The 13661-nt window shown below is 39.1% G+C and overlaps 1 protein-coding gene across 2 annotated transcripts in view; it reads left to right on the top strand.

Moving 5' to 3' along the window:
• LOC137342569 (protein argonaute-3) overlaps positions 1-13661 on the top strand; it is a 113454-nt gene that overhangs the window by 63284 nt on the left and 36509 nt on the right. For both annotated transcript variants that reach the window (XM_068006535.1, XM_068006536.1), the window contains 2 exons: positions 9886-10020; positions 12632-12719. In XM_068006535.1, coding sequence (XP_067862636.1) covers positions 9886-10020; positions 12632-12719 — 223 coding nt within the window. The remainder of the gene's footprint in view (positions 1-9885; positions 10021-12631; positions 12720-13661) is intronic.

Here is a 13661-nt window from a genome sequence, read left to right as displayed (position 1 = left end):
AAGTAATTAATTGTACATGAAGCACTTTGCGATATCTCTGAAAGATATACGGTGCAATATAAACGCCCCCCCCTGGACTTTCTCATCCGTACTCACTTGTAGCACCTTGAAGGCAATATTCCAGTTTTCCATTTCTGTTGGACCATTACAGGGAGGGAGGGAAAATTGGAGAGGCAGGTCAACCTGAACACTTTTGGTTCATGCTACCTTGTAGTTGACCAAGGACAGTGCCTGGCCTCCTGGGATGTGCAATGATATGTGGCATAAGGAGAAGCATTTTTTGAATAGGGAAAAACAAAAATTTTCAGTATTGTGGATGAACCTAATTTCAGGAAGAAAAATAAAAGTAGTGGTTGCATGCTGGGAATTCACCTCTTCAGATTTCTGAAGCGTAAATCACTGAAAGCAAACTTTTTTTACATATTAAAAACGGAATTAAAATCTTATTAACTGGTCTTTAATCAGAGTGTTATGATTCAGCTCAACATTTTATAGAAGTAAACACAGAAGTATTACTATATTATAAGTAAGTTAGACTGTATTAAGAATTGTGTTTAGGTATTTTGGGGCTGCTTTTTTTTTGGATATTGATAGTTGCATCGAGTTTACAGCACAGAAACAGGCCATTCGGCCCAACTGGTCTATGCCAGCGTTCATGCTCCACACGAGCCTCCTCCAATCCCTCTTCATCTAACCTCATTAGCACGTGCTAATCTTGCTTCCCCTTAAATGCATCTAGGCTATTCGCTGCAACTACTCCTTGTGGTAGTGTGTTCCACATTCTAACCACACTCGGTAAAGAAGCTTATCCTGAATTCCCTATTGGATTTATTAGTGACAATCTTATTTTTATCAATATCTATCTGTCAATCAATATCTATTATAAGCCCATCAACTCCCACAGCTACCTTGATTACACTTCCTCCCACCCTGCTTCCTGTTAGGACTCTCTTCCCTTTTCCCAGTTTCTCTGTCTCCGTCACATCTGTTCTGACGATGCCACCTTCCATACCAGTGCTTTCGATGTGTCTTCTGTTTTCCTCAACCGAGGATTCCCCTCCACTGTAGTTGACAGGGCCCTCGACCATGTCCGTCCTATTTCCTGCATTTCTGCCCTTCTCTTCCCTCCCAGAACCATGATAGGATCCCGCTTGTCCTCGCCTTCCACCCCACCCGCCTCTACGTTTGACATATCATCTTCCGCCACCTCCAGCACGATCCCACCACCAAACACATCTTCCCCTCCCCTCCCCTTTTAGCATTCCGAATGGACCGCTGCTCCGCAACACTCTGGTCCATTCTTCCATCAACCCCAACACCCGTTATCCTCCCCACGATGCCTTCCCGTGCGAGCGCAGGAGATGCCACATCTGTCCCTTCACCACCTCCCTTCCCAGCGAACAGGGCCCCAAACGCTCCTTTCGGGTGTACTTGTATTTCTTTCAATTTAGTATGTTCACAATGCGATCTCTACATTGGGGAGACCAAACGCAGATTGGGCGATCATCTTGCTGAACACCTCTGCTCTGTCCACAAGTGTGACCCTGGTCTGCTGGTTGCTTGCCATTTTGATTCCCCGTCCCGCTCCCACTTCGACCTCTCTGTCCTCTGCCTCTTACACTGTTCCAGTGAAGTTCAATGTAAGCTCGAGGAACAGCACCTCATCTTTCGTTTCAGCACTTTACAACCTTCCAGACTCGACGTTGATTTCAATAACTTCAGATCACAATCACTGCTCCCTTTTTTTTTGGACAGCAAGTGCTGGTAGTGATTCTGCTGTTGCCATTCATAACTACTCTGGACCAATCTTTTGCATCTTTACTTGTCCCATTGCCACCCTCCTTGCCTTACATCATCCCTTTTGTCGTGTAATCACTCTTGCCCTCCTCCCTATCATAGACCTTCCCTTTTGTTCTCCACCGCCCCCCCCCCCCCCACACCGGCTCCCTTTCCCTGGCTCTCTACTTGCTTAGAAACTTTAACTCTTTAACATCTTCCAGTTCTGATGAAAGGTCTTCGACCTGAAACATTAACTGTATTTCTTTCTCCACAGATGCTGCCTCACTTGCTAGCTTTTCCAGCATTTTCTTTTTTTATTTCCGATTTCTAGCATTTGCATTATTTTGGTTTTTATATTTATGACCTCTAGTTTTGGACTCCCCCACAATTGGAAACATTTTCTCTACTTCTACCCTATCAAACCCTTTCAAAATCTTAAAGACCTCACAGTCACCCCTCAGCCTTCTTTTCTAGGGAAAAAAACCCCAGCCTGTTCAGCCTTTCCTGATAAGTGTATCCTCATTGTTCTGGTATCATTCATTTGACATGAATGTCTTGAACTATTCTCTATCCAAGCAAATATATAAAACTAGTTTTAAGCCAGATGCTCAGGCTGTTCTCCTGATATGTAAATTGAAGGACAGATTCAAGTTTTTGAATAATTTGTACTTAAGAACTAGTTTAATTTTTGTAGTCTTTATCCTTTTCAGTAGGATTCTGTAGATCATTTTTGGTTGATCAGAAGGGAAAAGTGAATATGCTTGATTCATAGATATTTCAAATTTTCTGTGAGAAAGGCTGCTGTTTATGAATTGCACTAAGATTTAATTCGAGGTTTTTAATACTTGGAATGACTCACTGAAACCACCAAAAGCAAAAATCATGCCATCAAGTCATGACGTGATGTAAATAAACCATATTGTGTGTTATTACTAAGCATTCTCTGAAAAGGAAACCAGATTTTAATCTTGAAACGAGAAAATGTCCTCCACTTGTAACCTGCGTTTTGTCATTAATACAGCTTTTTAACATTTGTTTATTATAGAGACCTATCATTGACATCCCCTTGCTTTTTAATTTTTGAATACATTTCTTTAAGATGTGTGTGCTAATAGCTTTAGTGTGCAAACTTAAGATAATGAAACTGGTAAAGTATATCTACTTAAGGTTAAGTCACCAATTGTGCATGTTAAGTCAGTACTCATCTTACAGTTTAAGAAGGTTTCCCCAAAAACCCCAGGTATAAGAAGATGCACAATCCTGCAATGTTCCAAGATAACCTTTTGAAGGGTTGAAATGATATTGTGGATTTGAGGTGTGTTGCTACACTCCAGAGCTCTTGTAACTGAGAAGTTTTGAACATTTTCTCTACTTTATTAATCCCCGATGGTGTCATAGTGGACAGCAATTGACAAAGATTTGAAGTTCCTTCAATCAAATCAGGTGATTTTGACCAGCAGTGATGCACCACATGATTTAATATGTGGCATTAGTATTTGTTTAACTGGCTAAAAAGGAAATATAGCATGTTGTATTTATTACATATTTATGCCTGAGATCTAGCGCCCAGTTCAACTAGTCTGTATGTATGTCAATATAGTCTTTGTGGATGCTTTGAAATTCCAAAAAAGGGGTTTTATTTCAGTGTGGTCACTTCATTTGCCAACTGTTTGGCAAGAGGCTGCCTCCATGTGCCTTTGCTTCTAGTTGTCGTAAAATTGCTTGTTGCCAGAGAGACGGGAGTGCTCTGGTTACCATTTGCTAACTATGGACCTGTCTTAAATGTTATGTTAATCAGCTGATGTGAGTGAGGGCGAGGAGTCGATGGTTTCGAAGGGGAAGCTTGAAAGTGTGACTCATTCAAACGGAATGTTTCTGTAGTTATGACAAATATATGCGGTTGTGGTTCTTCCGGCTGGGTTCAGTCATTTAACCTTTCATGTGCCAGAGTTCATTCTTAGTTTTCAGTGTCCTGTTGGGAGTATGTTTTCTTTTAATTCAACTTTTTCAAACAGTATAAGTATAAACAGCATATATAAGGAAGCTGAGTGTTTTGTGCACCTTTTAGACCCAATTCTGAAAGCTACGTTATGTTCTGGTATACCATCCTGTCTCTAATTTCACTTGATCATTTGACATATTTGAAGCTTAACATTTTGAATAGGTAAAAGCATAGTGGGCACAGTATTCTAAATGTTCAGAATTGACTTTATTTTGATCCCAACTTCAGTACAGTAAAAGAGGCCACACTGCTGCCTCCAGGGAGTCTAAGATCAACCAACAGATACTTTCTGCAGACAGTTCCAGAGTCAGCCATGTTTTCTGGCAGTTGGCAGCAGGTTGTGCACCTCAGCACCTGTACACACTAATTAAATGGTTTGTTAGTCATTGACCTGTACGTACTTTTGTCAGCCATTCGAGAAGGTACAAGACCCAGAAACAAATTGCAACATAAAAAATCTCTACATATTGCAAACAATTCTTCAATAAGTGTTCAATAAGAAAATGCATGTCTGAGGTTAGACATAAAGTCAGTTATAAATGCAAACTTTTTTTTAAAAGTGTTCAATTGGGTATTAAACCATTATCAGATCTGCAAAGATAATGGTTTCCTTCTTGACCCTTAGGATTCACTTTATCCTGCTTCCCTTGCAACAAGTGCAACCCTATAACCAAGTGCATCAAATAAATTGCATGGTGAGGGAGCTGAACTAATGCGCACAGTTTGTGACTTAACCATGAATGGAGGTACTATTAGGTGGCATAATCAGTTGTAGCAAGAACAGATGTGTTGTGAAACTGATTATGATGCTTACTGATAGTATAGAAGAGCTGTACAATTTGAGAGGCATGCATGGGGCCAGTCTATGGAATTATACATTTTCTCAGCAATGCTGGGTCAGCACGTGATGATCAAGTCTGTGCTTGAACCTCTGTAAAACAAGGGACTACATTTCAGATAATGAACCCCCTTGGAAGAGAGTTCCACAGGCATTAGCAATACCTAAATTATTGCTGTTAGCGTTCCAGACAGATTATGTGTACTGATGCAGAATGTTTCAAAACATGGTCGTTTTTGAAAGTTGCTGGACAGAGAAAAGGTGTCATTGTTCTTTTTCTAAGTGTAGTAATCCACATTGCTCAGGAGTGTTTATTCCTCAGTGATCACTTTCTCAATTGCATAAATTTGTAATGCTAGGAATCTAAAGTGCTATTCTGCCAGCAGTCCACTCAAATGATAAATAATCACCTCTAAATATAGCCCTGCCTTAATTACGGTTTCCAACTCTGGTTGGACATATTCCGGGAGATTTCATCACGTGACCTCCCGCCTCCAACCATCCCGGGAGGTAATGTAGAAAGATCAGTAGCTGCACTGTAAAGTAAGAGTTTTAGAAATACAGCAAACCTAAGAACACATCAATAACCATCCAGAATTATTTATATAAATGTATTCACAGGTCTAATGGTGCATTTCTGTCTGAGCAGGCTATGTATGTTTGTATGTGTCCATCTTTAACTAATTTGGCTGTCTGTGAGCCATTACGATGAAGTAAAAAGAAAGACTTGCGTCTATGCAGTGTCTCATGTCTCACAGAAACATCTCAAAGCTCTTCATATGCTACAAATTACTTTGAAGTGCATTTATTGTTGTGTAGCTAAATATTGCAGCCATTATGCACATAGCAAAATCCCACAATAGCAGCAAACAGATGAATAATTTGTTAATCTGTTTAGCTTTGGTTGGTTGAGGGTGGAATGTTGGTTAGGGCTCATCTTTGAGCAGTGCCATGGGATTTTTAATATCCACTAGAACAGGCAAATGCTATCAGGTTAATGTCTCATTGGAGTGCCAGTCAACAACAGCAACTTGCATTTATGTAGCACCTTTAACATAGTAAAACGTCCCAAGGCGCTTCACAGGAGCATTATCAGACAAAATTTGACACCGAGCCCCATAAGGAGATATTAGGACAGGTGACCAAAAGCTTGGTCAAAGAGGTACGGTTTTAAGGAGCGCCTTAAAGGAGGAGAAAGAGGCAGTGAAGTTTAGAGAAGGAATTCCAGAGCTTAGGGCCTATGCAGCTGAAGGCACGGCTGCCAATGGCAGAGCAAACTGGTGGCAGTCAAAACGATGTACTGAAGTCCGATAGCAGTGTTTGAACCTGCAACCTACTGGCTTAAAAGGGAAAATGGTACCAATTGAATCAAGCTAATCTGTTCCACATAAATGTCACCACAGGAGCTTCTAGGTGAATATCTACCAACAGAAGTTACTCATAGCTGAAACTTATTCAGTTCTTTAATAGTGCTGTTTATTCAACATTTTCTCCCAAAGAATCAAATAATTTGCCTAAATGAAGATCATTAGTAATAATTATTGAACATTTTCCATTGAATGTGTAAAAATCATAGTCTTTTCACGAAATTCCCTTTATTCAAGTGAAGTTGGTGCTCTTGTAGAGATTTTCTTGTTTTGGACTGATTCTTGGGAAATAATGCTTTACTTGGGGAAAGTCTTGTGTGTTGGAAACCAAACATTACTAGGCATTTACTAGCTATCTGTTTTAGATCATTCAGAACTCTACAAAATAAACTTTGTGTATTTCTATCACAATGATCTGGATAGTAGTATCCAAGACATTGCATAAATGCAAGCACTGAAGTGAAAGAACGAAGGGGAAGACTTATAACTATGTAGCATTGTGTGCGTGTCTATGTGAGCGCTAAGAATAATTCCTGTTGTAATGAACTTAGCTAATTTATGCTTTGACATTTTTCTTCCAATGGTGGGTGTTGCCTGGAAATATGACTCACTTCTGTTGTATGACGCACTGTACTTGAAAGTAAAGAAATCTTTCATCAAATAAAGTGGTTTTTCCCAGTCGTGTAGATTGCAGCACCAAGTTGAATTGATCAAAGAAAAAGAACTTGCATTTATATAGCACCTTTCACGGCCTCGGAACACCACAACGTACTTCACAGCTAATGAAGTACTTTTTGAAGTGTAATCACTGTTGTATCGTGGGGAAATGTGGCAGCCAATTTACACACAGCAAGGTCCCATAAATAGCAATGAAATAAATGACCAGATAATGTTCTTTGAGGGATAAATGTTGGACAGGACACCAGAAGAACTCCCTGTTCTTTTTTAAGTAGTGTCATTGAATCTTTCATATCCACCTAAGATGGCAGATGGGACCTCTGTTTAATGTTTCATCTGAAAGGTCAAGTTCATGAATGTGCTGATCAGACTGGTTTCGTCATAAAGTGGGAAGATTTCTGACTTTGTAAGCATTTGTAGAATTGAGCCTTCAAAGGATACAAATAGAGCTATTTTGATGGAGTTCTGATTTTTTTGACCCTGTGTTCCACCACACAGCAGTTTCTATTACACCAATATGACATGCCTTCTTCCTAGACTTGAAATATTCTGTGGCTTCTTCAAGTGGGAGAAATTACTTTTTCTTTTCTCTGTCCCTTTGTTGTATTTCTCTGTTCTATAATTAGTCCACCAGTAAAGAGAACTAAATTTGAAAACCTGTTTTGTCAGATTGTTTTGAGACTATGTAAGGTGCCCCCTTGTTAATTCAGCCTGAGAAATATCAATAACATTTTCCATTCCCAGGGATAACGTTATTAGTATGTCCATAAATAAAATACTACCAAAATTTTTCTTGTGCCCAAATTTGTTATAGCAACATCTATCTATCTATGATCTTGCATTATAAATTCCTATGTCAATATTTCTAATGGAAACTGTCACATTGTAATTACCCTTTCCACCCCTCCCCCTCCGCCGCTGTAGGTACTGCAGTGTAATTACGGCATCGCAAGTTTGTATAGGTAGTTTCCATTAGAAATTTGGAAATAGGAATTGATAATGGAAAATAAAAAGTACGTAGTTTTATGACTTCAAAATGGGGAATGAATTTCATCCGTGCTCTCTGATCCAGTTATCCCCTCCAACTGTGCTTCATCTGAAAATTACACTTGGTCTTGATTCTTTGCATGCAACACTGTGAGATTAACTCATTTTAAAAGTTGTCTCCGTTTTTATGCATAGTAAGCAATTTCTGTTGTTCAATTGATCGATTGTGTTGGTTCTGGGTTTTTTAATAAATTATTAGGCAGATGTGGCAGATTGCAACGAGTGACAGTGAGCCAGAGCTGACTTTGGCAGCAGTGGTAATGACATGCCAGTTTTTGTTCTGAGAAACAAAACTAGAAATAGTGGCTCTTCATGGGAAAGTGATTGATCTTTTCAATCGCTTATTTGCAATTCTGTGCGACTTGTTTTTTAAGGTTGTCCAGTAGCTTTATTGACCAGCAGAGAACTGGACTCCCAACCAAATAGCCCAAGTTGAAATTTATTCCTGAGCGATTCAAATTCACTTGCTCTCCTTTGTCTTTATGAATAACCATTAGCAGCAGTGAAGATGCTCATTGTCCAGCATCTGTGATTATAGGAATATATATAATTGAGCGCAATGGAAGATCTACGTTCCACCGTATAAATTCTCATGTACTAAATTCTTGATTTCAGTTGGGAAGGGGGAAAGGTGCTTTTTCAGGAGTGAGAAAGTGAATATTGAAGGGTAACCCAACAGTCATTTAAAGTGATGTTGGCTCAACAATAGAAATTGTGGAAGAATAAATTCCAAATTATATTTTTCTGTATTTATACCTTGCCCTTTGTTTTTTAAGTTCTCTGGGTTCATCAACCGATCTAGATTCATCAACTTCTAATAAAATTATCTGGAAGTTTCTTGTGCTTTAAAAAAACTAATTTAGCTTTGGCTTTATTGTATCGTGTCGTAACTGCAGGCAGTCATGTATCTATCCCAAACTTAGAATCTCAATATACCGCCTCACTTTTTTATCCACTTCCTTTTGGTTGGATTCCGTTAAATCCAATCATATTTTGTAAGGATTCCATAGAGTTGCCATATGCATCAAAATGGCATTCCTGATCATAAAGAATTGAAGGCATATGTTTCAAAAATATTCACGAACTTGGTCTTTCAGATTGCAGTAATTTTTCTCTTGCTGATTTATTTTTTCCCTCACCCATTTTCTCCCCTCACCAGAAAGAACTGATTCTCACTTTGCTACAATTGAACATGCATTGGCAACCTCCAAGTGGCTATTTTTCTTGTGTGAGCTCTGATGGTGCGCATCAGCAGGCTATTCAGGCTGGAGGGCATTACAACTGATTCCAATCCTGAGCTCATCCGGCATTTACATGCACATTTTCCAGCAGGAGTGACTAGAAAGTAATCAGGAGGAGGAACCCTGGCTGATTTTTCTATTTTTCTCTTTTTCTCCCCCTACCCCCCACTTCCAACTGCATGGACACAGAGGTCATTTATAGTGTACCAACAGCTGCTCTGGCTGAAATTGGCTAAATCAGCATATGAATCAAGAATGAAACATGGGAACATCTGTGCTGTATAATTTAATACATTAAGCAGTGTCTTTAGCCACCAGATCATCAGGAGAATGATATTGCGGTGCTATGTGAAAGAGGGTCTGCTGCTTTGATTTCACAGATGTTACTGGAAGCCACACGGTTCCATATCTGGTATGAAGTGCACGCACTGGTATCCAAAGCGGCAACCATAGCTGTAGTAAGTTATATCAGAAGGAGCTGATGCAGATGTAATGGATAGATACTTCCAGGGAAGGTCCTAGAGGTCATTCCCAAGATATGTCCATTGTTTTGTTTTCCAATCTCCAAGTCTTAATAATTTAGATTTATAAGATGTTCATATACACTTCGAGATACTTGCTTCTATGTTGATAGTACCCTCTTAACCTAGCTGTGTTTACGGTTCAGAAGTTTAATGTGGCTGGAGAATGTCAAGAAGACACCGCTGACCTAATGGAAAGAGTGTTAATCTGCTTAAAATGTATAGAGGTTTGTTTGGGGAGGGGGCAATAATTTAAGTTAAAGGTAATTAAATCACATTTAAAGTGTAACAATGTGTCTTCAGTTCCTTTTGTGTATGCATCCCTGAAATCTTACAAAGAAAACCCGAGTAATCTATTTTATGTATTGTCATCCCTTTCATTACAATGATTTGATTTTTCTTTTCTTTCTAGTTTCTGCCACTGCTTTCTATAAAGCACAGCCTGTAATTCAGTTCATGTGTGAAGTTCTAGACATTCATAATATTGATGAACAACCACGACCGTTGACTGATTCCCACCGAGTCAAATTCACCAAAGAGATAAAAGGTAAGTTGCAAACATTTTGTTGACCAGCAATTTAGTGAAGGAGACCTTGGTTGTTTTTGAAATCCCCACAAGCTCTAATATTTGCTTTGCCTGGGTTTGTAATTGAGAGTGGGTTTCTCTGTTTTTATCAGTTTCTTCATAATTTTATGCTGACATCTTTCTAAAACTAGTTGATGGAGGTACTTGGTAGTGAGGTAATGACAGGAAAAAGCTACAGATACAAATAATAAATAGAAACAACTTGTAGTCTTGTATTTAGTAAAAAGCTTTGTTGAAGAATCATCTTGTAATCTAGAAGAAGCTTGGGTAGCCCCTGACAATTCTTAGTCATTTGTTTTCTTAATACATTTTCTTATGATTTTAAAATCCTTTCACACATTCATAAAGTTTACTGCAGTGATGTACTTTTTGCTTTATAGTGGCTGGGAGGTATGTCTACCGATGGTATGAAAATGAAATGGCTGTACCAATAGCGCCATCCACTGGTCACCAATTTCAGTGAAACTGGCAATTCATAAATATTGCACCAGCCCTGTTGTGACAAGTTAAATATAAATCATACGCCTTGATAACTTTATTATTAATTCTTGGGATGTGGGACAGCTCTTTCAACTTTGGCAGCAGTCCCCAGAAGTTAGTGAGGAGGGCTTTGCAGGGTCGACTGCGCTGGTTGTGCCTTCGTCGTGACCTGATCCAATACCTCGGTCGCAGCCAAGTGGTCCGTATGGTTTTATTCTTTGTAGCGGTTTCATGCAACTGAGTGGCTTGCTAGGCCACTTCAGAGGACAGTTCAGAGTCAACCACGTGATAAATCTTCCTACGCAAGTTACTCTTCATCTGTCTCTTCAAAAACAGAATCCTAACAGGCATTAATTTTTTTGGATAGGTATCTTCATTTTAGTACATTTTTGACCTCTTGCTGCTTATTATTTCAGATCTCTGCTCCCCTTCCTCAACCACTTCAGTGACTCAAGTTTAGAAAAACCATAAGAATTTTCAGCACAGAAAGAAGCCCATCGTATATATGCCAGCTCTTTGCCAGAGTAATCCAAAATTAATCTCTCTGCCCTGCTCTCTTCCCTTGTATCATCCTCTGTTTCAAATGTTTATCCACTTTTCCCTTATAAGATGCAATGGTCTTTGCCTCACCACTCCCTGTAGCAAAGGATTCCATGCTCTAACAACTCTGTATAAAGAAATTTCTTGTAACCCTTCTTACACTCTAACAATTTTAAATTGATGACCCTTCACTGATTTCTTGACCAATAGAAATGGTCTTTCCCTATTTACCCAATCAAAACCCTTCATAATTTAAAAAACCTCCACTTGGCCTTCTCTGCACAAGTGGAAAAATTCCCATTATTTTAAGTTTCTGCTTATAACCGACACATTGCCAATTACAACTTTACCATTACATTGCTCTTATTTATAAAACTCAAAATGCAATTTATCTTTTTTTTTGCTTTAACTAACTGCACTGGAACTTTCTGGTGTATGTATTTAAACCCCTGGGTATCTGTTTGTCCATACCCCTCATTGTCTTTTCACTGAATATATACTCCCATTCTTTGTTTTTACTGCCAAAAAGTATTGGGCCATAATTTGCTATAGCAGGGCATCTAACGGTGTCTGCATATTTAAGTTTTTAAATCTTTTGGTGGCAAGTTGCTGAAAGCGCAAGCTGATAACGGCACTGCGAGGGAAACAGTATCTGGGACCTGAATGAACAGGGCAAGCAACTCTGCATCTCCTTAATCAGTTTGAAGGATTATGAAATCCTTCTTGTACCGTGCCTAAATTTTTGTAATAAGCCTCCTGTGAGTCACTTTATCGACTGCCTTCTGAAAATCTACATGGGTTATGGCTTTGAGCCTTGTCTGTTCCAGAGCAGTTCCATCAAATTTAATGCAGGCTGACATTTCAGACTATTCAGGGAGTTGATATGGATGTACTCATTCTTTTCCATCTTCTTGCCTCACAAGCTCGCAAAAAAAAAATGATTCACACATATAGTCAGCATCACTGGAGCAGCTGCAATGGGGATTGCAGACCCAAAATGACCAGTCTTCTGGAGGTTGAAAATTCTACTAAAATGAAGTTATGTTGCAATACACCAGCAATATGTTTGATATTGATTTTAAGAGATGCGAGTATCTAGTACAGAAAATACATCCCTTAATTTTGTAAACATACCCTTTTATCTCGACAACTGTTAAGTTTTCCTGAAAATGGCAGCATTTGTGGAATTAGGATGATTGTTGGTATATTATCCTTTCCTGAGTAGTTCACATTCATCCAACATGAAATCCCCATCTGATCAATTTTTCCTATATTGGTCAATGGTGGAATTCTGAGCCAGTTGTGAAAAGGGCTTGGCCCAGGCTTTGTTCTGTACCCAGTTCCTAAAGGAAGTGTTTGAGTGGGTTGGGGGAGCGACCCAGAAAGGAGTGAAGAGGAACAAGAAATATAAATGTACATCTTTTCATTCATTGGAACTCATTTGAAGCCTGAGATATTAGGAGTAGTCAATCTATTCTCCACTATTGTGTTTACAGTTAAATTGGTTTGTAACAGTTGCTGTTTTTGCCTTCTCCTGACAAACTTCTCACAGGATTGAAGGTTGAAGTAACTCACTGTGGACCTATGAGGAGAAAGTACCGTGTGTGCAATGTTACCAGGCGACCAGCCAGCCATCAGACGTAAGTAATGATGAATAATTACAAATACTTAAAGAGGATGCAAAAATCTAGCAGGAGTAATTTTCTTCAAAGGACTCTCCCATTTATATAGAAGAAAAATGATACTCGAAACAGAATTTTTTTTTGATAAATGTTTTGGTAAAAACTTTTTTTTACTGTTATTGAGCCCCTTGAGTGGGATCTCCATTGCTGCTTGGCCACTGTAGTGATAGCACCCACTGAGAGCGTCACATGGATTCTTGAGTGACTCCATTGTAAAGAATAGGAGAAGTGACTTCACACAGGCTTGACAGCTAGTCCTGAGCCTTCGAAGTCCAGGAATTCACATTATAGCTTGGGGGTCCAGATTTACCAGCATATCACTTTTCTTGGGGGCAAGCAGTGCACAGGCTAGTTTGAAGCTGCACCTCTCATCTGTTTACTATTGGAGCCACTCTGGGATACTACCATCAGTGATGTCACTGGAGATCTCCATTCTAGTAAGAAACTTGTTGTATTTATTGAAGTGGTCACTGCTGCTTATTAACTCTTCCTCCCCGGGCCTCCAAGTCATTGTTGTGGCTTGGAGCCATGTCCTGGGGGCAGGGATTAATCCTTGCATAGGATACTTACCAGATTGCCTTATTAAATATTTTTTGATTCGCAGGAGTTTATTTCTTAAGTTTGTGTGCTGTTCAAATGCTATTGCAAACCTCAAAGGATTAAACCTACTTTTCTAAAGAAAATTGTAGTCCTTGTTAAAGCCTTTATAAAGGATTGTCTAATTATTTGTATTGTTACTGATGAATGCTGAGTAATGTCATGTGTACACTTGAAAATGTAATTTTTTTTAGGGGATAACAAATGTAAAGATCACAGCATTTGGTATTGCCTATTCATATTTGAAGAGTATCCTCCTGTCAATTTCATTGTGGGTCTCAGAATTGAAGCATTAGGGAGATT

The sequence above is a fragment of the Heptranchias perlo genome, chromosome 26, assembly GCF_035084215.1.
Source record: "Heptranchias perlo isolate sHepPer1 chromosome 26, sHepPer1.hap1, whole genome shotgun sequence".
NCBI classification, from domain to species: Eukaryota; Metazoa; Chordata; class Chondrichthyes; order Hexanchiformes; family Hexanchidae; genus Heptranchias; species Heptranchias perlo.
This window is presented reverse-complemented; position numbering and strand designations above follow the sequence as displayed.